This window comes from Myotis yumanensis, unplaced genomic scaffold (assembly GCF_028538775.1).
Source record: "Myotis yumanensis isolate MYYU_CA2020_CCGP unplaced genomic scaffold, mMyoYum1.0.hap1 SCAF_9, whole genome shotgun sequence".
Lineage (NCBI taxonomy): Eukaryota > Metazoa > Chordata > Mammalia > Chiroptera > Vespertilionidae > Myotis > Myotis yumanensis.
Window position 1 is genome coordinate 61132159 of NW_027223760.1, and position 26753 is coordinate 61158911.

The 26753-nt window shown below is 36.1% G+C and overlaps 1 protein-coding gene across 2 annotated transcripts in view; it reads right to left on the minus strand.

Annotated features, from left to right (window-relative positions):
* Positions 1-26753, minus strand: part of HYCC1 (hyccin PI4KA lipid kinase complex subunit 1) — a 61467-nt gene that overhangs the window by 23288 nt on the left and 11426 nt on the right. For both annotated transcript variants that reach the window (XM_070424423.1, XM_070424424.1), the window contains exons 2-7: positions 21694-21772; positions 11112-11213; positions 5629-5808; positions 4473-4553; positions 3647-3762; positions 3167-3262 (exon numbers count right to left, since the gene is read on the minus strand). In XM_070424423.1, coding sequence (XP_070280524.1) covers positions 3167-3262; positions 3647-3762; positions 4473-4553; positions 5629-5808; positions 11112-11213; positions 21694-21744 — 626 coding nt within the window. In that variant the 5' untranslated portion in view covers positions 21745-21772. The remainder of the gene's footprint in view (positions 1-3166; positions 3263-3646; positions 3763-4472; positions 4554-5628; positions 5809-11111; positions 11214-21693; positions 21773-26753) is intronic.

The following is a 26753-nucleotide window of genomic DNA, read 5'->3' on the forward strand; positions in this document are numbered from 1 at the left end:
TGTGAGAAATAAATGTCTATAAATGCCACTCAGTCTATAGTATTTTGTTTCAGCAGCCTGAGATGACTAAGACAGAAACTGAAAAAATTTAGCTGGACATGAAATAAAACCAACTTAAATGTTGTTTGCTGTTACAAAAACTTATATCCAAACTAAAATAGATTCTTCTAACTCTTATTATCTAAAAAAACAAACTTAGAACCATCTTACTTTCTTATACCTTACACTTTTATGGTATATGTGGAAGTAAATAACAGAGAAGCAATATATGAAAGATAGAATTTTTTCAATTTATTTATTCATTCAGTAAATACTTATCAAAGATTTGTATTGTGTCATACACTAGGGATATAGTTGAAAGCTGTAGCACCCACAGGGAGTCACAATTTAACATGGAGACTGTGTAGTAAACAAATATTTCAATGAATAAGTTACAGAAATAACAAAAGGAGAGAGTGGAAAACTCTAGTGGAAGAAGTAGAAAGTCAGAGATAGCTTCCCAGAAAGCTATTCCTTTGGTCTACCATAATTTATTTAACCAACCTAGTGGCTCATATTAACTTATTTAACTTTTTTTTCTTTTTTAATCCTCACCCAAAGACTACCATAATTTATTTAACCAACCCAGAGTCTTGAAGAAAAAAGGATGAAATAGCATGACATCAAGTAGACTGGGGAAATTTTAGTAGGATAGAATGCTAGGATGCTAGAAAATAACAGAAAAGCTAAATAGGGGTCAGATCACAGAGTATGTTATACCCTGCTAGGCTTTATCATGTAGACAATGAGAAGCAACTAAAGGTCTTGTTTTAAACAAGGGAGTGACATGATCAGCTTGGTCTTTCAATTATATCACACAGGTTGTATTGGAAGAGTTCACTGAAACAGGACAAGAGAGTGTCAAAATATCCCACAAGTGAGATGAAGTAATCCAAACTAAAGGAGTAAGGGTGGAGTCAAATCTGGGAAGTAAAATTGAATAGGAGTATATGATTATTTCTATACTAGTGTGGATAGCAGTCTGGATGGTCGTGTCATTAAATGAACTTGGACAAATAAGACATACTGTTTTAGAAGATGCTAAGTTTCGGATATATGGTATAGATGTCTTTATCTATATCTGTAGCTGCATTCCTGAGCCCTACTATCTAAGACACTGCTCCAGAGTAGAAGCTGGGCTTTGTAGTTTGCTTTAAGGTCTAAAGGTGAAAGTTGCTGCATCAAGTCACTCCTTAAACTAGTTTTTCTGAAGTGTTGGTCCTTATTCTCATTTTAGTCCATAACAAAGTTTTACTAGACCATAGTGAAATGAGAAACAAAGAAAGCTAAACATCCCATTTTTAATTTATAAATTATTGTCCTTCCCTTCCACTCTCCCTGCTTTTTGATATTAAAATAATCCCAGTTTTGTTAAATAATGTTGACGGTAGCTATTTATAACATCACTTGGCAAGATAAAAAGTTGGCAACGCTACGTAGATATTCTACCTGCTCCATCTTTGTTAAAAATTTTACAGATCTTGTAAAATTCAGAAGTCTGGGCACCTGTGACTTTAAAGGATTTAAAACAAAAAACATATTAGAAAAACTCAGTAAGTAGGAAAGATGGCACATTGGTATCCTCTTTCAACGTCTAGGAAATATATGCTAATTTAGGAATCATCTGACTCTCCAATTCTCTTATCTTCTCTTACAGGCCTCTTGCTTTATTACCAACCTTCTCCCTCTGGTCCTGTACAGTTTTATATCTTATTCAGTATCAATTTCTGATTTTCTGTTTGGTTCGTTTTGATTTGATTTCTAAGTATTGCTCTATGCACCCTCCCTTTTATTAATTTTCAAAGTTACATTTTCTAAATACGTTTCCCAAATTTAAATTATTCTACAAGTTTCTTAATTCTCTATTATCTCTATTTACTTGAATTACCAAAGGCATTTTCTACATCTTTTTGTTTTGGTTTGTTGTTTATTTGTTTTTTAAAGGTAATATGTTCATCACAGCACAGCAAATTTAGAAAAGGACAGAAAATCACATAGGAAAACATTAAAATAAACCATAATTCTACCAATCAGAAATAACTATTATCATATTTTAAATCAATGCTAGAATCATAGCATATACAATATATCAGTAAGTACCTTTTTAAATCACAATTTTAAAATGTTTGCATAGTAAACCTAAGGACTACCATAATTTATTTAACCAACCTAGTGGCTCAATTTTTTTAAACAAGGAACGCTTAAAAACTGTATCTCTTACTTATTTCTTGGTACCAAATTAGAGCACAACAGAAATAAAAAATAATTTTCTTCAAGCAAATAAAACAGAAACAACCACATGCCAAGTACTGAAAGATCATAATAGCTCCATCCTTTTAATTATATAATATTATTTTTTTCTGGTGAAATATTCCATTGAATTGCTATTCAACATTAGCTTCTTTATTGTATTTTTTGTGACTATAATAACTTTCCATGTGTTGGCTAGGCTGAACTTCATATTAACTTATTTTTCCCATTTTTAATCCTCACCCAAGGATATTTTTCCATTGATTTTCAGAGAGAGTGGAAGAGAGAGGGAAAGACAAATAGAAACTTTGATGTGAGAGAGGCACATCGATTGGTTGCCTCCTACACGCACCCCAACCAGGGCCCAGGCCAGGGAGAAGCCTGCAACTGAGATATGTTCCCTTGGCCAGAATCAAACCTGGGCCCCTTTGGTCCGTAGGCTGACGCTCTATCTACTGAGCCAAACCAGCTAGGGTATCTTATTTAACAATTTAAATACCCCTAACTGGTGTGGCTCAGTTGGTTGGAGCGTCATCCGTACACCAAAATGTGGTGGGTTCAATTCCCTGTCAGGGCACATACCAAGGTTGCCAGTTTGATCCCTGGTTGGGGCGCATGTGGGAGGCAACTGATCAATGTTCAATTCCGTCATGGCACATACCGACGTTGCGGCTTTGATCCCTGGTTGAGAGGCAACTGATCAATGTTTCTTTCTCACATTGATGTTTCTCTTTCTCTCTCTCCCCTACCTTCTCTCTCAAATCAATAAAAAAAGTTTTAAATAATAAAATAAAACAAAAATAACTTAGATATATAACAAACTAGCAACCCTAGATTCATATATTTCAATATTAAAAACATTTAAATTTTAATTTACCTTGAACAAATCTGACACAATGATTGAAGAGAAACACTGGGCATATAGGTTAAGGCAGCATTGTAACACAACAAAAGGAATGTCAACACTTCAAACCTAAAGATAAACCAAAAGAATATTTACAAATCTTTAAAATTTTAAGTCAACCATAATTAAATTAAGCAGGCACTGGGGAGAGGTATGTTACAGAATAAACCTATACAAAATACTCACAACAATAATAATACAGAACTCCAAAAAGAAAAAAGAAGACTTCCCAAGTAACAGTCACATGAAAATTATCTTAAAAATTCGATGTTTCCAATGACATCTAAAGCAAAGTATAAGTGGCAAATCGGGACTATGTTTTTTCTCTTGTACAATGACTCAATATTTTTAAAAAATTGTTATACACAACTCATTAAACATTATTTATAAGCCTACTGAAATAATGTTTTTAATCAGTGCGGTAGTAGTGTAGGTTATGTCTCTACAGCATACCTGTTCTGTGCTGTCAGCATCTCCCTTTGGGGGTGAGGTCCACTGTATACAACTTTTGACAAACCATGCTGGGATAGTGCACTCTCAGTCAGAGCCATGGACCCAATGCTGGAAGGCTAAAAAAAGGACATTTGAATAAAGAAGAAATAAAAACCCTTTTGTTAAAAATGTGATACTCAGAATACATATACCACTAAGAATAATTGCCATGAAATCATATATCTTAAAAACATTCAGACTGTCTACTAAATTTTCTGCTTAAAGAATAACTAACAACTGCCCTAACTGATTTGGCTCAGTGGATAGAGAGTCAGCCTGCGGACTCAAGGGTCCCAGGTTCGATTCTGGTCAAGGGCATGTGCCTTGGTTGCAGGCACATCCCCAGTGGGGAGTGTGCAGGAGGCAGCTGATCGATGTTTCTAACTCTCTATCCCTCTCCCTTCCTCTCTGTAAAAAATCAATAAAATTTTTTTTAAAAAAAGAATAACTAACAACCAAACTACAAATAGAAATAATAGTTAAACTTCAAAAATTCTGCCATGAAAATACATAATTGCTACCAAAAAAAAATAGACTAGTCTTATCCATTGGAAGAAGAGAAAAATATTTCAAAATGAATACTTTAAATAGATTTCTTAAAAATCAGATTTGAGAGTTTAATGATTTTGAGTTCTCATTTCAAATTTGAAAACAGCAAATACTTTAGTGTTTTATACTTACAGTACTAATAAATTGATCAAAAATTTTGTCTCAATAACCAGACCCCAATTTATAGCAATTTCAAATCTTAGCAATAATAAGCATACTTGGATAAAATGCCACTTACTTCATGATATACAGATGGCTTGGATAAAGATGGAATCGTAAAACTCAATACTTTGCTATGTCCCTGTTTGTCAACTATTTCCTACAAAAGTAAAAGAAAGTATATTAAAATATTTATGTTTTGCACATAAATTTAAAAGTTAAATTTAAATTGTTATTCTAAAGTATGACCTGAAAAGAATTTTAAAGTCAACTGAAATCTTTAATTATGATAATCCATCATAAATTATTCAGAAATACTTGGAGTTAACCTTCCACTTTTGAAATATAAGTAATATAATACTCTGGTTTCTCTTCAGATCACATAAATCTTTCTCCTTTTAAAATATAACTAACATAAAAAAATTAAATATAAGTAACATAATTTTAAGGATGGCTGACATATAGATATAGTCTTAATAGTCATTAATTTTTTTCATGTAAGAAGTTACATTTTCTAAGTCAATTGACACAGTTATGAAATATGTCAAAAAAAAGTTCTTACTTTTTTTTCCATTTTAAAAAGTAGAAACCTTAAGTATCTAGAATGTCATACTAATTAATATAAAAACACTACTAGTAATTCAAACTATATGTTAAATCAATGTTATAAACTCTGGAGACAGTCCAAATTTTACAGAACTATTAGTGGTAGATGTTAGACTAAATTTTTTCTCCTGAACTTTTTGTGAAGGTCACAAACAATTTATAGACAATGGGTTTTAAGTTTAAAAACTTTTAAATTCAATAATTATATTTTCAGATACCGCTACAAAAGAAATGGTCTTATTTTCAGTCTTCAGTCAATCCCAAAAGAGTTATTTACATAACTAGAGGCCCGGTGCACAATATTTGTGCACAGGTAGGGTCCCTAGGCCTGGTGGTCAGCGTACGTCATAGCAAGCAACTGAACTCCTGATGGAACTCCCACGGGGACACTTTGCATATTAGCTATATATATATGTGTGTGTGTGTGTATATATATATATTATATGTATGCCCATATAGACCTCAACCTCATAAAGTTATGTTTGGAAGAATGAGCTGAATCATTTGATGTACAAAAAAACAAATATTAGCTTTACAAACATGAAAAGTAGTTGCTATTTGCTTTTGCTGAAAATGTTATGCATTTGCTTTTGCCAAAAAACATTTTGTTAACTACATTAAATACAAACCAAATTGTAAACCCCTAGAAGAAGAGCTTCAATGCATCCACTGCTGTGCACATTTCTGCTGGCTGAGACGGCAAGGTAGCACCAAATCAGTTCTGGAAGAAACTGCAGTGTAAATCGAAGTAACTGCTCCTCTCCACTGCGATAGAATTCAAAGAGCTGGTGACAGACAGGTTCTAGCAACTGGAAGAGGGCAAAATGTTAATTCAAAGATTGGATTGTATTTGAAAGACACTGATAAATAAAATATAAAAGTTTTTCCTTGATTGGTAATTGCTGAAATATATAAAAGTGTTTCCCATTTTTTTGTGGGGGGGAGCAAAACTACTCATTGCTAAACTATTTAGTAAAACTTTGAACTCTAGTGGAAGGCTAAAGCAAAGCAAGTGTATATAGAAGTACTTCATAAACTTTAAAATATTTTATAACTAAGGTAGCATTGTTAGTAAAACCATACCTTTTTTTAAAATATATTTTATTGATTTTTTTACAGAGAGGAAGGGAGAGAGATAGAGAGTTAGAAACATCGATGAGAGAGAAACATCGATCAGCTGCCTCCTACACATCTCCCACTGGGGATGTGCCCGCAACCCAGGTACATGCCCTTGACCGGAATCGAACCTGGGACCCCTCAGTCCGCAGGCCGACGCTCTATCCACTGAGCCAAACCGGTTTCGGCAAAACCATATCTTTTTAATTTCTTAAAATACCTAGGACGTAAATAGTTTCTCCTTAATATCTTTAATATCCTTTCTTTCTAATTAAAAATAAAAATGCCAATATGTAAATAATTGGCTACAGGGTTGGAGAAATTGAAGTGGGAATCCTATGTAGTTACTGTTATCTCCTGAGTTTAGAATTAGGCAGCATTTGACAATGACTGGTGTGTGGAATAGCTGAATAATTACAGAGCCCTTAGATCTACATCCCTATTGAAACCATGGTTAATTGCCACCGGATAATCTAAACATTGTGGTCATTTTGTTTTAAACATGATTTGGAAATTATCTATATAACCTTTCCTCTCCCACCACAACCTCTGTATAATAGACATTTTTAAAAACAGAAAGTCAAGATAAGAGACCCTTGTATGTAAGTATTATTATAAAGCATATTCAGTGATCACACAGAGTCATAAACAAATATTTGAAGAGTTTCAGAGTAGTCATTTTTCACACCATCAGGCTATAAATTTAAGTCAAGTTACTAAACAGATTTTCTACTACCAATAATTGTAATGAACAGAAACTAATTTATATATATACTAGATATACTGGATGTTTATATATATACTAGAGCAGTGATGGCGAACCTTTTAAGCTCGGCGTGTCAGCATTTTGAAAAACCCTAACTTAACTCTAGTGCCATGTCACATATAGAAATTTTTTTATCTTTGCAATCATAGTAAAACAAAGACTTATATTTTTTATATTTATTTTATATATTTAAATGCCATTTAACAAAGAAAAATCAACCAAAAAAATGAGTTCGCGTGTCACCTCTGACACGCATGTCATAGGTTCACCATCACTGTACTACTGTACTAGAGGCTCAGTGCACAAATTTGTGCACCAGTGGGGTCCTTTGGCCTGGCCTGCGGGATTGGGCCAAAACCGGCTCTCAGATATCCACCAAGGGGTCCTGGATTGTGAGAGGGCACAGGCCAGGCTGAGGGACCCACCAGTGCACGATCAGGGCGGGGAGAGACACAGGAGTTTGGCCAGCTGGGGAGGGACTGCGGGAGGGCTCCAGGGCATGTCCAGCCCATTTCGCTCAGTCCCGATCAACCGGACCCCAGCAGCAAGCTAACCTACCAGTCGGAGCATCTGTGCTCTGGTGGTCAATGCACGTCATAGCAACTGGTCGACCGGTTGACTGTCTGTCCCCGGTGGTCAGTGCACATCATAGCGAGTGGTTGAGCGGCCTTAGCATATCATTAGCATGTTATGCTTTGATTGGTTGAACAGCCGACCAGTTGACCGGACACTTAGCATATTAGGCTTTTATTATATAGGAGGATTAATTTCAGAGAAGGGACAGGGAGAGAAAAATAAAAACACCAATGATGAGAGAGAATCATTGATTGGCTGCCTCCTACACGACCCTTACTGGGGATCGAGCTCCCAACCTAGGCATGTGCCCTGGCCAGGAATCAAAAAACTGTGTGTGACCTCCTGATTCATAGGTTGATGCTCAACCACTGAGCCAGGTCAGCTGGGCTATGTTGTCTTTTAAGAATATGAATTACAGCATGGGAGAACATATTTGCCAATGTTATATCCAACAAGGTTTTAATCTCCAAAATTTGTAGGGAACTCATACAACTTAACAAAAGAAAGATAAACAATCCAATAAAAAAATGAACAAAGGATCTAAATAGACACTTTTTTAAAAGAGGACATACAGAAGGCCAAGAGACATATAAAAACATGCTCAAAGTCACTAATCATCTGAGAGATGCAAATCAAAACAACAGTGAGGTACCATCTCACACCTGTCAGAATGGCTATTATCAACAAATCAACAAACGACAAGTGCTGGCAAGGATGTGGAGAAAAAGGAACCCTCGTGCACTGCTGGTGAGAATGCAGACTGGTGCAGCCACTGTGGAAAACAGTATAGAGTTTCCTCAAAAAATTAAAAATGGAACTCCCATTTGACCCAGTAATCTCACTTCTAGAAATATATCCCAAGAAATATAAACACCAATTAGAAAGGATATATGCACCCCTATGTTCACAGCAGCACAATTTACCATAGCTAAGATTTGGAAATAGCCTAAGTGCCCATCAGCAGATGAGTAGATGAAAAAACTGTGGTACATCTACACAATGGAATACTACGCTGCTGTAAAAAAGAAGGAACTCTTACCATTTGCAATAGCATGGATGCACCTGGACAGCATTATGGTAAGCGAAATAAGTCAGTCGGAAAAAGATAAATATCACATGATCACATTCATTTGTGGGATATAATGAACAACATAAATTGATGAACAAAAATAGATCCAGACCATCCAACCTCAGAGGGAAGGCGGGATGGGGGGGGGGGGGGGGCGGTGAGAGGGGGTAAGAGAGCAACCAAAGGACTTATATGCATGCATATAAGCATAACCCATGGGCACAGACTGTAGGGGGATGAGGGCATATCCTGGGGGGTGAGAACAGCCGGTGAGAGGTCAATGGTTGGAAAAGGAGACATACGTAATACTCTCAACAATAAAGAATTAAAAAAAAAGAATACGGATTACACACTACCTTTACCACATTAATCAGGCAAAAACCATAAAACAAAATTATATGCAAAACCTCCTAAATCAGTGCTTCTAAATGTGTGGTCCATGGACTGAAAACCATCAACAAACTGTTACCAGTCCCCAACAATATAAATACAGAAACTGAAAGGAAGAAACTTTTATAGCAACTTGATATTGCTACAACATCTAAGTGGGTGATCAGCAGACTTATTCACAGTATAGATTAGTTAGGGTTTATCAAATCTGTGTGGGACCTCACATGTGATGTGAGTTGCATGTTCACCATGACCATTAGGTATACATATTCTGTGACATATTAGAAAACTTTTAAAATCTGGTCTTTCATCACACTTTGAGAAATAGTGCTATGAACGATTAGAGCTGTTTTCACTGTTAATTTGAATAAAAGAAATGCTATGAACCAAACTAGCCTATCAGAAATTTACCTTACAAACTCTATCCAAAGTAGCCTGGTTAAAACACAGTTCACCAGAAAAATAATTTTTAAGTCTTTTAAAAATATTAAGCACAAAATGATAAATAAGATTTAACTTGCTTAAAAAATTATAAAGCACATAGCTATACTTACTCTACTTGGTGAAATAATTCTCAATTAAATATGGAAAACTTTAAAACAGCTTTTACCCAAACATTAAAAACTAAAACTCTTCAAGGAAACAACTTACACATACTATACAAATTAAGAAGCTTTGGGGAGGAGGAAGGGGCAAGCAAAATATGATTATTCTATTCAGTTATTCCAGTTAACATTTTTGTCACTATACTCCCTATTCTTTCCTTCAGCACTTAAAATTCATGATGCACTTTATAGCACACTCAGCAGAAGCTGAGTTACTCCAGATCCCCTCCAAAAGAGGTGAACTACTCAAATAACCAAAGACTCTAGTTTTGATAGTTTCATCCCAAAGACACATAGGTCTATATAGGACTGAACTCCAAAGTATAAGTTATTTTAGCACTGAATAATAATAATATTCATGGTATTAGAGCCTATCATGTCTTCTACCAAAATCAAGTACAAAAGAATCACATGCCTCATATTCCTCCTCTCTATTCCCCCTCTTTCCATTCTAACTGGCACAGCTCAGGTTCTCAACAGCTCCCTCCTTGGCATTTTCATAGCTTCCTAGTCTTTTGTTTTCAATTTTTCCATTCTCCAAATCTATCCTCCACATAGCCACTTTCTTAAAAGAATAATCTAATCAAGTCATCCCTTCAGTGCAAAAAAAGTCTAGACTGTTTATGACAGATTTCAAGATCCACAATGGCTACAATACAATCTCTTTCCAGCTTCAGTTCCTACCAGTCTTATCCTCTCTTAACTACTGCATTAGCCTATGTATTTGCTTTTTTTCTAACTGCCATACCTTTTTATTGTCTACACTATTTCTAACCCTTTTCTATTTCTACTATGAATGGTGGGATTTATAAGCATCAGAATCTGGAATACAGATCATTTTATCACCTTCGAACTAAATTTGCTACCAAGAAAGAAAGAAAAGGAGACGGAAGCAAGGGAAAAGAAAGAAGGACTGGGGAAAACACCAGCCGGTGCTTGGTGCTTGCCTTTCCTTAAATGCCTTACATATTTTCAGGCCTCTGTAAACTATCCCTACGGCTTGGAATGGTCCTTTATCTTGCACACCTAGCAAATTCAAGCATATCCAACTAGCATCAGTTAAGTTAAGAACTGCCTTGGAAGTATGTGTTTACTTACTTTCTACTCCTTCCTCTTTTGAGAGGAATGCTATTCATCTTTGAAAGATGCTACTTATCTTTGATTTTCTATTGCCTAGCATTGCAGCTGGCTCATAGTGGACACAAATATTTGCCAAACAAGTAGATGAATGTAGTGACCCAGACTTTTCTAGGCTACCTCAAGCAAGATAGAGAGAGAGATAAGGAGGAACATGTTCAGAAATGGCTTTTGGATTTTGGTAATAATTTTATTTCTTGGCCTGGGGGTGGGTACACTGGAGTTCATTTTATTATAAATGTTTTTTTACTCTGCCATTTTTGAACATAAAGTATTCTTTTCTTACCCCCTCTACCCCATTTCTCAAAGGCAATAATGTACATTATAGTTGTTTAAACACATATGTTTCTCACTCTTTTATATATGTTATATTTCAAAATAAAAATTTAAAAATCAATCAACTGTACTAGTACAATCAATAGTTCTAATACAATAAACTGTAAGAGTACTTACCTCACTTTGTGGCTCCTGGATAACTTTATAAAGAGATGAAACTAAAGAACTCTTATCTTTCAAATTTGTGGCATAATTTGGTAAAGATGCTTCTGGTAGTGTCTAAACAAAATAAAAAATACATTTTATTTTTATGAAATGTGCAGAATAGGCAAATCCATAGACAGAATGTAGACCAGTTGTTTTCAGAGATTGGGGGAGGGGAGAGTTGAGAGTGACGAACAGGCATAGAGCTTCTTTTTAGGGCAATGGACATGTCCTAGAATTAGATGCTAGTGTTAGTTGCACAGCATTATGAATATACTAAAAATCGCATTTTCACCTTAAGACAAAAAAAAAGTTATGTGAATTATTTCTCAAAATAATTGCAAAAATAAAATAAAAAATATATTTAGTCCTCTTATCATCAACGGGGATGTAAATTAACATCAACACTTCATCTTTAATCACCGTGTAGGGTAAAAAATGAGAATACAAACCATGTGTAAAGCCAGAGATACATTTTTCTATAGCATTATATAAGTTAAAAATCTCATTAGCCATATTGATCCTGCTTTTTAATAAACATTGTATTAATAGACATTGTTGTATAAGGATTGAATGTTTCAAACCTGAAAGCTACAGATCATTATCAAAGTAACTCTCCTGGGTTACATATAGTGACTGTTAAATTAGGTAAGGCTGTTCTCCTTTATAAAATTGGGGCGAAATTTTAGACTTCTCAGAACTGCAGAACAAGGTAGCCACACTACCAACAAACCAGTTTTCCTAATGACATTTAAAATATAGACAACTAATCACAGCTTTCCAGCATCACCCGTTCAGAAAGCACACCATGACCATAGAGGAATGAGGAGAGATAAAACTCCAGGAGTAAGTCAGATGGTTTGGGATAAAAGTAGAAGGAAAACCTAAAAAGCAAAAACAGAACACTTCATAACAAAGGATAAAAACCTATCCTCCTAGAAAATACCCCTTCCTTAACAACATGTCTGTCTCCCAAGTCATTACTTCCTTCAAGGAATCAACAAAAATCCAGCAGTAGATATAATCTATATATCTATATATATAAAAGGGTAAGTGAGTGACTGACCAACCAACCATCTGTCCGACCATCCAACCGACCGGACGGTACATATGACGCACATCTTCTTCTATATATATAAAAGGCTAAGTGACCAACCACACGTCGGTCCAACTGCCCAACCAACCGGCTGGTACATATGACGCACACTGGCAATCTACACTAATAAAAGAGAAAGATGCAAATGACTGTACCTTCGTGACACTCACCAGCCAATCAGGAGTGAGTATGCAAATCAACCCAACAAAGATGGCAGGTTAATTTGCATATACAGGCGTGAGCAGCCGGGGCAGGGCGGGACGCAGGTGTTCTGCACCACCCCAGCCGCTCCAGGCCTCTGAGCAGCGTGGGAAGGCGGAAAGGCAGCTCCGGGCCAGAATGAAGGCAGAAAGGTGGCTCCAGGCCGGAGCGAATGTGGTGCCAGCAGCCAGGGGGAGGAAGGCCCATTTTGCACGTATCTTTGTGCTTTGGGCCTCTAGTTTAAAAATAAATGACTCATGCATGCGCAATATTTGTCCCCATCTGACACTGGCCTCCCATTTAAATTAATTCGAAGACAGTTTTCCATGATGCCAGCATTTGTGATGACTATTAATAAATCACAAGGACAAACTCTAGACAGAGTAGGAATATTCTACCTGAACCTGTTTTCAGACATGGTCAGTTATACATTGCTTTCTCTCAAGTTCAAAGAGTGTGTGACATTAAAATAAAAGTTGGAAATACTTCATCACAAGAGAAATTAGTCAAGCACTCTGAAAGTGTTTTTAATCTTAATGTGGTATACAGGGAGATAATAGAATAAGTTTAATCAATTTATCAGTCATTGTTTTTATCAATGTTGTTTTTATATCATGTTTTTGTTGTTTTTACATCATGTCTTTGTTGTTATATCATGTTGTTATTGTTTATTTATTATTCAATTTATATATTATTTTCATATACATTTTACTAATTTTCTTTCATCTCTGACACTTCTATTATAGAGAAAGGGCGGATAGTGATATTAAAACATTTCTTCTAATTAATTTCCTTTCAATGTGCACAAATCCATGCACTGGGCCACTAGTGTCTCAATATATTGGTAACAGTCATTCCAAGATACACTATTTTTTACATGTCCCATATCCTAGTATTTCATGATTTAAAGTGGGTTATGAGGCTAAAAAAATAATCCCATTTACCATCGCACCAAAAAATTAAGATACCTAGGAATAAACTTAACTAAAGAGGTAAAAGACCTCTACTCAGAAAACTACAGGACGTTGACAAAAGAGATAGAGGAAGACATAAACAGATGGAAGAACATACCATGTTCTTGGATTGGTAGAATCAACATCATTAAAATGTCCATACTACCCAAAGCAATCTATAAATTCAACGCACTTCCCATTAAAATACCAACAACATATTTCACAGACCTAGAACGAATTCTCCAAAAATTCATCTGGAATAAAAAAAGACCACGAATAGCTACAGCAATCCTGAGAAAGAACAAAGTAGGTGGGATCTCAATACCAGATATCAAGCTGTATTACAAAGCCACTGTTCTCAAAACTGCCTGGTACTGGCACAAGAACAGACATATAGATCAATGGAATAGAATAGAGAGCCCAGAAATCAACCTGAACCAATATGCTCAATTAATATTTGACAAAGGAGGCAAGAACATACAATGGAGTCAAGATAGTCTCTTCAATAAATGGTGTTGGGAAAATTGGACAGATACATGCAAGAAAATGAAACTAGACCACCAACTTACACCATACACAAAAATAAACTCAAAATGGATAAAGGACTTAAATGTACGACAGGAAACCATAAAAATTCTAGAAGAATCCAAAGGCAACAAAATCTCAGACATATGCCGAAGCAATTTCTTCACCGATACAGCTCCTAGGGCATTGGAAACTAAAGAGAAAATAAACAAATGGGACTACATCAAAATAAAAAGCTTCTGCACAGCAAAAGAAACCATCAACAAAACAACAAGAAAGCCCACTGCATGGGAGAACATATTTGCCAGTGTCATATCTGATAAGGGCCTAATCTCCAACATTTATAGGGAACTCATACAACTTAACAAAAGGAAGATAAACAATCCAATAAAAAAATGGGTAAAGGACCTAAATAGACACCTTTCAAAAGAGGACATTCAGAAAGCCAAGAGACATATGAAAACATGCTCAAAGTCACTAATCATCTGAGAGATGCAAATCAAAACAACAATGAGGTACCATCTCACACCTGTCAGAATGGCTATCATCAACAAATCAACAAACGACAAGTGCTGGAGAGGATGTGGAGAAAAAGGAACACTCGTGCACTGCTGGTGGGAATGCAGACTGGTGCAGCCACTATGGAAGACAGTATGGAGTTTCCTCAAAAAACTGGAAATGGAACTCCCATTTGACCCAGTGATCCCACTTCTAGGAATATATCCCAAGAAAACAGAAACACCAATCAGAAAGGATATATGCACCCCTACGTTCATAGCAGCAAAATTCACCATAGCTAAGATCTGGAAACAGCCTAAGTGCCCATCAGTAGATGAATGGATTAGAAAACCGTGGTACATCTACACGATGGAATACTATGCTGCTGTAAAAAAAGAAGGAATTCTTACCATTTGCAACGGCATGGATGGAACTGGAGAGCATTATGCTAAGTGAAGAATAAGCCAGTCAATGAAGGAAAAATACCACATGATCTCACTCATTTATGGATAATAAAGACCATTATAAACTTATGAACAAAAATAGATACAGAGGCAGAGCAGCCTCGAACAGACTGTCAAACTACAGTGGGAAGGCGGGGAGGGTTGGGGAGCAGGAGGGGAGGGTAAGAGATCAACCGAGGGACTTGTATGCATGCATATAAGCATAACCAATGGACATAAGACACTGGGGGGTAGGGGAGACCAGGGGATTGTCAAGGGTGGGAAAAAAGGAGACATATGTAATACTCTTTGTATTACTTTAAGCAATTAAACAATTAAAAAATAAATAAATGAATAAATAAATAAATAAAATAAAAATAAAGTAGGTTCTGGTTGCCCAGCCGGTGTAGCTCAGTGGTTGAGCATTGATCCATGAACCAGGAGGTCATGGCTCGATCCTGGGTCAGAGCATATGCCCGGGTTGCAGGCTCCATTCCCAGTGTGGGACGTGCAGGAGGCAGCCAATCAATGATTCTCTCTCAACGTTTCTATCTCTCTCTCCTTCTCCCTTCCCCTCTGAAATCAATATATTTTAAAATAAATAAACAAACAAATAAATAAATAAAGTGGGTTATGGTTAGTGTACATAGCTGTATGTGTGCATAAATACACATAGAAAATTAAACAGCATAATTTTTATAATAAGGATATCTGATTCATTTTCACTCTACTGTGAGCTCCTTGAGGATAAGAACTATCTTATTGCCTCTCCATCCACAGCACTCAGCACAAAGCCTGGTACTCAAACTTTTGCTGAAGGAATTTATTATAGATGAACTGAATAAGAAATGAACACGGTCACTGTTTACACACCAGCAGATTCTTTATAATTAGGTCACATCTCACTTTAGGTTATATAAGTAAATAGATTGTTTTAAAATTTAATAAAATAGTTTTGTTCAGCAGAGTGGTAAGTAAATGTGAACTATCTGGGAACCTTCTACCATTCTCAGGTGTTGGTGGAGGGAAGGAGTTTTACTGCAACTGTTTACATAAAGAGGAGATTAGGGCATTCTTCAATATTTCAAAAGCATGTAACAAAAGATCTCCAGACAACATTTCATTTCCCTTATTTGATCAAGAGTAACCTAATATTGGAGGAATTTATATAAAAGGAAATAATAGTCAAATAAACAGCGTATTTCTAATCCCCTGGATGGAAATGAACCTGAATTATATATGCAAAATACATTATTTTATATATGCATACATATGTATGTCTAACTATAAAATTTTAAATTGAGTGAATTGAAATATAAATCGTAAAAAATTAGTAAAAAATAAAGATTATATTATATATACTATTTAAGCTAAAAATGGAACATTCATTTAAAATGTGAACTATAATTTTTAGTTTATGTGCCAATTATGCCTCATGAGGTAAAATATTTTCTGTGAAACAGCCAAAGACAAAACAAACAAACAAAAACAGCTCTTTTTGGAAAAGCCAAGCTCTAGAAAATACCCTGGACCAAACTACTACTGCTAAAAATGACAGGACAGGTCTCCTAAAAATTAGTGCCATGAACTATTGAATTTTATCACAATTCTATTATTATTTCATTTTGTGAATATAGGAGAAGTTAATTTTGTTTATACAAGGGGAGAAAATATAATTGCTATATTTATGAACATGCTTTGAAAAACTTAAGATCTAAAAGACCCTAATGATTTAAATAGTGTTACAGCAAATCTTTGTATTTTTCTGCACTGTATCAGTTCAAAGGTACTGGCCTTCTTTTTTTTCCCCCCAATAATTGTTTTTTAATTCTTTTTATATATATTTTTGTATTGATTTCAGAGAGGAAGGGAGAGGGAGAGAGAGGTAGAAACATCAATGATGAAAGACAATCATTGATTGGCTGCCTCCTGCACACTTTCTACTGGGGATGGAGCCCGCAACCCGGGGCATGTGCCCTTGACTGGAATCGAACCCAGGACCCTTCAGTCTGCAGGCAGCTCTATCCCCACTTTTTTTTAGAGAGAGGGAAAGACAGAGAGAAATATCGATGTAAGAGAAACACATGGATTGGTTGCCTCCTGCATGCGCCTGACCAGAGCCCAGGCCAAGGAGGAGTTTGCAACTAAGATACGAGCCCTTGACCAGAATCGAACTCGGGACCCTTGGGTCCAGAGGCCAACACTCTATCCACTGAGCCAAACCAACTAGGGCAGTACTGGCCTTCTTAAATACCAGTTAAGCTTTCACATTTTTCAGAAGGCAGAACTGGAGACAAAAAAGCAATTATCGGAAATTATGTTGGAAAATTAGTCTTGGTAAAATTTGAAGACAGATGCTTCATAAGAAAGAATCATTTGGCAGATGGTTTTTTTTTTTAAATGTAAGGATGTGATATGGGTTAGGTGGAAAAGAATTAATGAAGATGGACAGATGGGTAGAAAACCAATAAATAAAGCAACTCTGTTCAAAAATGTTACACATAAGACTGGATTTTGAGTTACACTGAGATTCAGTGATTACCAGAAAATTGAAAAAATTAAGAGTCTGGAAATCTGCTAGATAAATCTATATAAAGCATCAAGAAAAATGATACAATCTGAAAGATAATATGGTACAAGTAAAATTTTGAAAAGCTAGAGGTTGAAATTCATGAAATCTTAAAATAATGAAGTCCCAATCTAATTATTTTGTTGGTATATAAAGTGTACTGAAAAGGAGAGCCCAAAGCCAGAGCCCAAGGGGAAAAAAATCACACAAAGCAAACTGAGTTGTCTTTGTACATCTGAGAGAATGTTGAGTGAGGTTATGGAGTTGGGAGTTCAGACTGTGACCATGGAACAGTGTAGAAAGTGCTAAAATCATCTTCACAGACTTCCCAGACTTAAAATTTTCTGATGAGAATAGTGAGACGCAAAGAAGTTATATGATTGGCCCAATATCATAAAACCACCCAGCAGAAGACTTATAATTAGATCAAAGTGTTTCTGACTTCTCAGACCAATATACTTTGTACCACTTCACCAATCATGATGAGTTTGGCCATATTAGCACATGGTTATTAAATTAAACAACCAACCCCCAGCTGGCATGGCTCAGTGGTTGAGTGTCAACCGATGAACTAGGAAGTCACGATTTGATTCCTGGTCAGGGCACATGCCTGGGTTACGGGCTTGATCCCCAGTGTGGAGTGTGCAAGAGGCAGCCAATGATTCTCTCTCATCATTCATGTTTCTCTCTCTTCCTCTCTGAAGTCAATAAAAATATTTCTCAAATTAAAAAACCAAGCAGAGGCCTTTTCTAAAATTATATACTTATCTATCTATAAATATAAAAGCCTAATATGCAAAGTGTTCCCTCAGGAGTTCGACTGACCAGGCGTTTGATCACTTGCTATGATGTGCGCTGACCACCAGGGGGTGGCGTGGAATGAAGGAAGGCCCCGGCCGGCAGCTTGCAGCCACTAGGGACCCTACCCATGCACAAATTTTGTGCACTGGGCCTCTAGTCCTCCTATCTAATAACAGACAAACATGGTAATTGACCGAACCTTCACTATGCCTCCCATTGGCTAATCAGTGAGATATGCAAATTAACTGCCAACAAAGATGTCGGTTAATTTGCATACGTAGGCGCAAAGCAGCGGAGCGAAGACTGAAGGTGGCTCTGGCCGGAGCAAAGGCCTGGGTCCCAGGTGCCAGAGGAAAACCGGTGCCAGCAGCCAGGGGAAGGGAAGGCCTATTGCACGAATCTTTTCGTGCAACAGGCCTCTAGTATTTATATAAGTATATATCACTCAAAAATCTAATCTCATGTGTAATGTTTTGAACAGAGTTGTTTTATTTATTGGTTCTCCATCCATCTGTCCACCTTCATTAATTCTCTTCCACCCAACCTATATCACACATCCTTACATTTTTAAAAAACCATCTGCCAAATGATACTTTAGTATGAAGCATGTCTTCAAATTTTGCCAAATTTTAACCAAAAATGTAATTAACATCACAAATCATTTCCAAAGACAAGCTACTCTAATTTTAAAAGTACTTAAGAGGTTTGTTCTAAAGCACTTTTTTTGCGTTCTACTACCTCTAGTATACTACTGATTTTGCCTGATAACCTTAATTTCTTTATCCAACATAAAGAAAACCAAATTAAACACACATTAACATAATTCAAAATAATTTTCAGGAATCCATAGCAAATTAACCAAGGAATAGGAAATATCTCTTTAACTGGCTATAATACAGACTAGGCAATAATTTAAAACATTTGTTATACCAAATTGACTGAAAACTGGGTAATTTTAATCTTGCAGGATTAGGGGAAATTAAATTAAATTACTTTTTATTTCATGGGGCCCAGGATTTCACTCCTCTCCTTCCCCTGAGTTAAATTTATAAAAATTCTAATAAAAATCACTACCCACATAATACAGGGTCGGGCAAAAGAAAGTATAAAGTTGTATGTGGAAGAGAGTTTATTCTTGTATTATTATTTATTAATTATTGTATTATTTTCCATACAAACAACTGTAAAAACTACTTTTACCCTGTATATGTTATATTAACAAAATATTACTTAGTTTATTTATGTCCTAGTTTCTTTAAGTGGAAGATGGTATTAGAAAATAAGACCTGTGTGCTTGGTGTACTCATTGCTACTGGGGTGCCATTGCTTCTTTAGTGAAAAAAACTAGGAAATATATGTATACACATATGCATGTATATGCATATCTAAATATATCATATACATATTTAGATCCATGAATTCATACTGATTCTCCTAATTTCAATACAACACCTTAGGGTCCTAGGGTTCTTTCTTGCCTTTCCCCATTCCATGTTTCTAATTTCTTTCTCAGACACAGAGAAATCTAACTCCCATTATCCTCCATATTACTTATTTGCTCAAAGTAACCAACCTACCAATGTAACCACTCTGGCTGACTCTTCTACATGCCATCTCTGTAACTCTCCCTCCAAAAAACCCATTTCCTCAAACACTCGGCACATTACTGCCCTTACTGCTATACTGCCCTCTTACTCTCCTCACTGCTACACTTCCCAGGGTATCTATATAGTCAAGGCTGAAGGGAAGGGGAATAACAAATAGAGGTGAGGGAAGGGACTCAGTCATTATTTTAAATTATATGCCTTAATAGTTGACTCCTCTCCTATACTCCATCTTTCAACATGATATCTTTCCATAACTCCCCTATTAAAGAATGGCTAATTGGCTATATTTGCTTTTGCAAATTAGGCTTCACCATTAAACATAAGAATGCTCTAGAAGTGGTACTCAATTGTTAAACTTGACAATTTCCATCAAACTGCAAAAAAATAAAAATCATGATATAATGAACCATATTGAACTCTCTTGAAGCAGAAAAAAAAAACTTAAAAACACCTTGAACACTTAATTCACAAAGACAACATATACATCAAAAAAAGCACATAAAATTTAGTCAATCTATTACAATACGTAAAATTTATACAGTGCACTTTTATAATATTCTAATTTACTTTATAACTACTTAGGGGTTCCATAGAAGGATACTCAATTCTTGATTATGAAAGGTGAAAAAATAAAAATCTGCTCAGCCATTCATTCATCAGGATGAGGTAACAACGACTGATAAGGCCAGCTGCAAATTTAATAGGAAATATTGTTTCTCTCAAGGACACACGGTAGCCGAAAAGTATCATAACAACCTCCTTTTTTGAGTGACTACTATGTTGTTACTCCCTGAGAAATCTTATTGTCTAAAATCAGAAATATCAAAAAAATTACTGTTTAAACATTAATCGGTAAGAATGAAACATCCCACTTTTGCCTGGAGGAGCTACTTCACCTTGACACAGAGAAGCAGGCTCAATTTCCGACTTAGGTACAAAGGTTCAGAGGAGGGGTTTTTGAACACAACATTCCATATAAATGTTAACTTTGTAGTTTCCAAGACAACAGGACCCTGGGTCTATTTCAAAGTTGAGACCAGATATTGACCCCATTTACACATAGCCCTGCTTTGTTTTAAGTCCGTCAGAATACAGCTTCATTTAAATTTCATCTGAACTCCACCCTTCCTCTAAATCCTACAACAATTTTATCTTTTCCTTTGGCGAAATGCCTGCCTGGTACCTGTTATATAATCTCCCTCACTGAAACAAGCCCTGAAGGTCTTGGGGTGGTAGGGCTGAACAAAAAAAGTGACAGTCACAGCCCAAACTTTTCATTCCTGTTGTTCATGATCCTAAAGCTCACATAATTATGTGTAACAATGAGAGCCAAGACAAGGACAACGTAATTAACTGGTTAAAGCAACACAATTTTAGCTATCATAGACACAAGTCATGAAACAAGAAAACAGGCTTTATTTTCATCAACTAACCAAAAGTTATACACCCCTATATCGTCACTGAGTTAGCCAACTAGAGAAAGATCTACTGGTAGAAAATTGGGTGAATATCTTCCCATTTTCTCCTCACTGTTGATCATGCCCACTCCCATTTAACATGTGGGGAATTTGATGGTGGTTGAAGAGAGTGACATCAACATCCAGACACTAACCATTCTTTGCAGTGTTGCCATCAAAGGAAAAAAACAAACAAACTGTTTGAACCACTTTTAAGAAAAAAGGAATTGATGTCCTAGAAAAGACTACTATGTGTAAATAATTCCCTATCAAGATTTGTTGGGACATGCTTCTGCTTCCACAAATATTTAGCTTTTCAGTTATAAAAAAAAAAAAAGCCACTAGAATTTAAACCCCAGACCAAAGTTCTTTGGTATATAATTATTATATTAAAACAAATTTTACCTTAAATTCTGACAACCATTCCTCCACAACCCCTTTCTCTGAAGTGAACATCTTTCCACATCTGTTCTAAATCTTCAATCTGAAAATTAACATAGAAAATTGTTAAAATTTTAAGTACATTTTCTTTATAGTCAGATTATTATAGATAGAAATGAACCTATAAAATTTAGTTATTTCCTATTAGTAAAAGTAAAGCAATTTCAAACAGAAATTACTGGGTTCATTTCAAAACCAGTGTGCACAAACAAGCATTAAAATGCAAGAATTTTAACAAAAGTATAAGTGTCATAATATGATGATATTGGCTCTGCAATTTTCTTTCAGCTTTCATGAATGCCAGCTGCAAAACATACTGAACATTTTTTCCTAGTTTCAAGTGAATAATTTCAAATAGATGACGCATCGCAAGAAAATTGCAGAAAATATTTTAAAACTGTATTTTCAAAAAGACATACATTCAAAATTGACTTTATAGAAGGCATTAAAGTAATTGAATTTGCTTATATTTCAGTTATTTATAAGAATAACAGTCTATCTAGGCAAGCCACTTGGTTCCCTTAAAGCTTAATATTAACAAAACAAAAGTAAAAGTGGTAATATCCAAGATAATGACTGTATTCAACACTAGTTATTCAGAAGATTGGAATTACTTAAGTATAAAAAGAAAAAAAAGGAAGCTTAGGAAATGAAAAACAAATTTATCTCCAGCAAAACTTGTCAGAGTACAATGTAGTTATCTTCATCCACCCATCTATATGAGAGTAGACTTAGAAACTGTTTCTTGAGGAAAAATCTTAGCTCTACCTAAATTTTCTAACCTCCTAATTCAGATATAAAACCTGCATTAGGCTTCTTAATTTTCATCAGCATTATCAAGTAGTAGAAACTGAGACAGAATTGCCAGAAACTGAATCCTAATTCTATTAGGGGACCCTTCAGTCTGCAGGCCGACACTCTATCCACTCAGCCAAACTGGATAGGGCAGAAGAAAATATTTGTAAAACTAATTTCTTGGGCTTATCAATGTTTGGTTATTTGGTATGAGTACTTATGTATTTTATTAATGCTGTATTTCTCTCTGTGTCTGGTGTCTCTCCTTTTGTCTTGTCATATGTCCTGAAGAGCTTGGCCTTATGACCAGTGAGAATACTTTCTCTCTGGCTTCCACTATCTAGAGGTTGCACTTGCTTGTGTGCCTCCTGCTCTCTGTCCAGCCACGCTAAGCTCTCAAGGGAATTTTCTATGTATATCCATTTCCTCCCAGAGATGATAAAAACAGGGCCCCTCATTCTTGTTTTCCATTAGTTGGAGAATATGCATATGGCAGGCAGCCAAGTAGGATGTGGATGTGACCTTAGGAAATCTAAACACCCCATTCAAAAGGGAGGAAACATGATTCCCCATATTTTAGAATGGCTGTTTCTCACTCTGGGAGTCAACTTTAACTTGTGAGGGTTGCATCTTTTTGCACTCTCCTTTGGGGATGTCTCTCGCATCCAGAATATTGGTTTGAGTAGCTATTAAGATCCTACTCGTCAATAGACAAATCCTTTGAATTGGAAAACTTTCTAAATGAAAAAGAAAGAAAACCATTTTCAGAGAGCTCTCATATTGTTATACTGGCTAGTCATTAAGATTCCTTTAATAAGATGGAGGGAGAGAAATCAAAATAAACTCAGACACCTTCCTATTTGCCTTCAGACATTTGCAGATCTAGAGAAAGCAAGCCCGGCGGGCATGGCTCAGTGGCTGAGCATTGACCTATGAACCAAGAGGTCAAGGTTCGATTCCCGGTCAGGGCATATGCCGGGTTTTGGGCTCGATATAGTGTGGGGTGTGCAGGAGACAGCCGATCAATGATTCCCCCTCATCATTGATGTTTCTATTTCTCTCTCCCTCTCTATTACTTTCTGAAATTAATATATACATATTTACAGAAAGAAAGGGGGGAGGGAGGAAAAGAGAGAAGGAAGGAAAGGAGATGGGATATTGGAAGTATAACCATTCTGCACTTATGAAGAGAAAAAAACAAAAGGCAAAATCTTATTAAAAGACAATTTATACATTTTTATGTCCTAAGAACTGAGCTTGGTAACTGTCAGGTTGGAAGCTCCAACGTATGGCCAGACAGAAATGTGGGCTAAACTCCATTTATGGCTATGGTCCTACCAAACTGCTGCCAGCCCTCAAGGAAATTATAACCCAAAATTACAATGATTATTATGAGTAATGTTCCAAATAGATTAGATCATTTAAAAGCAAGGGCTTCCAAATCAAATAAACAAAATGAGATACCTATATTTTAATATTGATAAGGGTAAAACAAAGAGAAATTTATAGGACTCCTTGATATGAGAATTCCATGAACTATGGGAACAAAAACCCATTGGTGAAGCCCTAACTCAGGCTACAATTAGGTTAAAAGAATATAGTAATGTAAGGATTGATACAATTATGAAAGCCGTAACACAGGCTTTATGTTAAAAAGAGTTATGTCAACTTTATCTGAATGTTTTATGGAAAAGGATGTCTGGCAGGGAACAATTCATCTACCCAAAACCTGTTGATAAAGTTCTAATGGAGGCTATAGTTAAGATTTAATGGTTGATGGAGTTAAGATAAAAGATTAGAGGCAAGTTGTTATGTTTTGCACAGGCTTCATGTAAAGTAATTGCATCTCCTTTATCTGATTGTATTGTGGAAATAGACATTGTCTCTCACCAGGAAACATTCCCCTGCCTGCCTGGGACATGAAGGCTGTCAGTTCTTTCTTTTGCTATCAGAGGGAATGATCTGGAAGGTAATGACCTTTGCAGCCTCTTGAGTCCATGCAATTGTTTAATACTGCCAGAAATATTTACCATTTATTCCAGCTGAAACCTGACAAGCTATTTGAAAAGATTTAATAACTTTTTTTTTTAATCAGAAATTTGGCAAAATTGGAAGCTGAAGATTAAAGAGTATGATAGGATTTCTTAGAAATCATCCTCTCTCCCCACCCCTCACACTCCACAGGTTTAGCTTAGTTGGTTGAGCTTCGTCCCATATACCAGGAGTTCGAAGGTCAGGGCACATGCCCAGGTTTCGAGCTATCCCCAGTGTGGGGCATACAGGAGGCAGTGATCAATGTTTTTCTTCCATCCATGTTCCTATCTCTCTCTCCTCTCCCTTCTTCTCTCTGAAATAAATTAAAAACAAAACATATTTTAAAAAATACATCCTCCCCTATGCTAAATAAAAACACAAAAAAACGATGTACCCAGAGGGAAAAAAAGCTAATTAGGGATGAAGTGCCTTGGGAGGAAGGTCAACCAGAGCAATTGTCCTTATCTTACAAAGGACATTGTGAAACCAGAAATGCAGCTCTAGAAGCAGTTCACAGGCCACCTATCTTTATCATCCTCAATTCCTAAGACCAAAGAGGGGAAAAAAGAAAGCAGTGTGTGTGTGTGTGTGTGTGTGTGTGTGTGTGTGTGTGTTTTAAGTACAAGCATCTATAGAAGCAACTTGCTCAATATCTAGATATGGCTAGACATCTAGAAATCTTCTCTACTGCCTGTATTCTGAACTCAGAAACTGGGATTATAGTCTTCTCCAATCATTAACCTTCATTTTTCTTGTTTCCATAGAAATGCCTTTTATTAAATACCTGATTTGCTTGCACCATAGAACTAATTTTGGGAGCCTACCTGCATCACCACTTCCTAAAATGAATAACTGTTTAACTGATCTGACCTATACTTAGACAGACTGGTTTTTTTGTGTGGTTTTTTTTTTTTGTTTTTTAAATATATTTTATTGATTTTTTACAGAGAGGAAGGGAGAGGGATAGAGAGCTAGAAACATCGATGAGAGAGAAACATCAATCAGCTGCCTCCGGCACACCTCCTACTGGGGATGTGCCCGCAACCAAGGTACATACATGCCCTTGACCGGAATCGAACCTGGGACCTTTCAGTCCGCAGGCCGACACTCTATCCACTAAGCCAAACCGGTTACGTCAACAGACTGGTTTAATGAGATATGGAACAAATTCTATCGACCCAACTTCTGGAATGTGATACTTCTCTCAGGTAGCTTCAGAGGAGGGAACTGTTGGGGTTCAGAACATGTCACCCCAAGATGTGTCTCTGTGGTATTCAGATTATTCTGAGCTAAAGACAACCGAGACCCTGTGGGCTCATAAGAAACATCTGTCCCCTTCAACTCCTTTAACCAACTAGAAGAATTTTAGTTAGGGGCATTACCCATAATAAGAGAATAGTTGTGAACAAATAGTTGTGAACAATTAACAGTCTGTTCTACAAATGCCTTTTGTTATCTGATAGGGGCTAGTTTATGTTACTATTATAAATGAGCTCTTCTCTCTTTTTTAAACTTTATGTTTTGTTCTTTGTAATTATAATTGCTAATTACAAGTATTTAGGAAAGCCATCCTTTTCCTATGTATTCTGATTATTTCTACCAATCTTAGTGAATTAGTTATTCAGACTTCTAGTAATTCTTGTCTATTATCTTGAATGTTCAAGATAGACAATCAAGTTAATTATAAATAACTGCTCTGACAGTTAAATTTTTTATTCTACTTCAATATTAATCTCCAATTAATCTAAGATATAAAAATTTTGTCATTTGATTGTCGTGTCATATTTTACATTTCAAACATTTTAAATTTACATGTTTGGCTCAGTGGATAGAGCGTCAGCCTGCCCACTGAAGGGTCCCAGGTTCGATTCCGGTCAAGGGCACATGCCCGGGTTGCGGGCTCAATCCCCAGTTGGGGGGCGTGCAAGAGGCAGCCAATCAATGATTCTCTCTCATCATTGATGTTTCTCTCTCTCTCTCTCTCCCTCTCCCTTCCTCTCTGAAATTAATAAAAAAATATTTTAAAAAAGAAAGAAATCAAGGCACATACAGAGGTAAAATATAAGATCACTCTCCTAGTTACAGAAATATCAGAATCCCCAACTCCTGGATCCTTCCAACTAAACATCATATTGTTACTGTAGATTATAATCAGGAAAAATAAAAGGATAAACCTCTGTATTAATTCACTAACT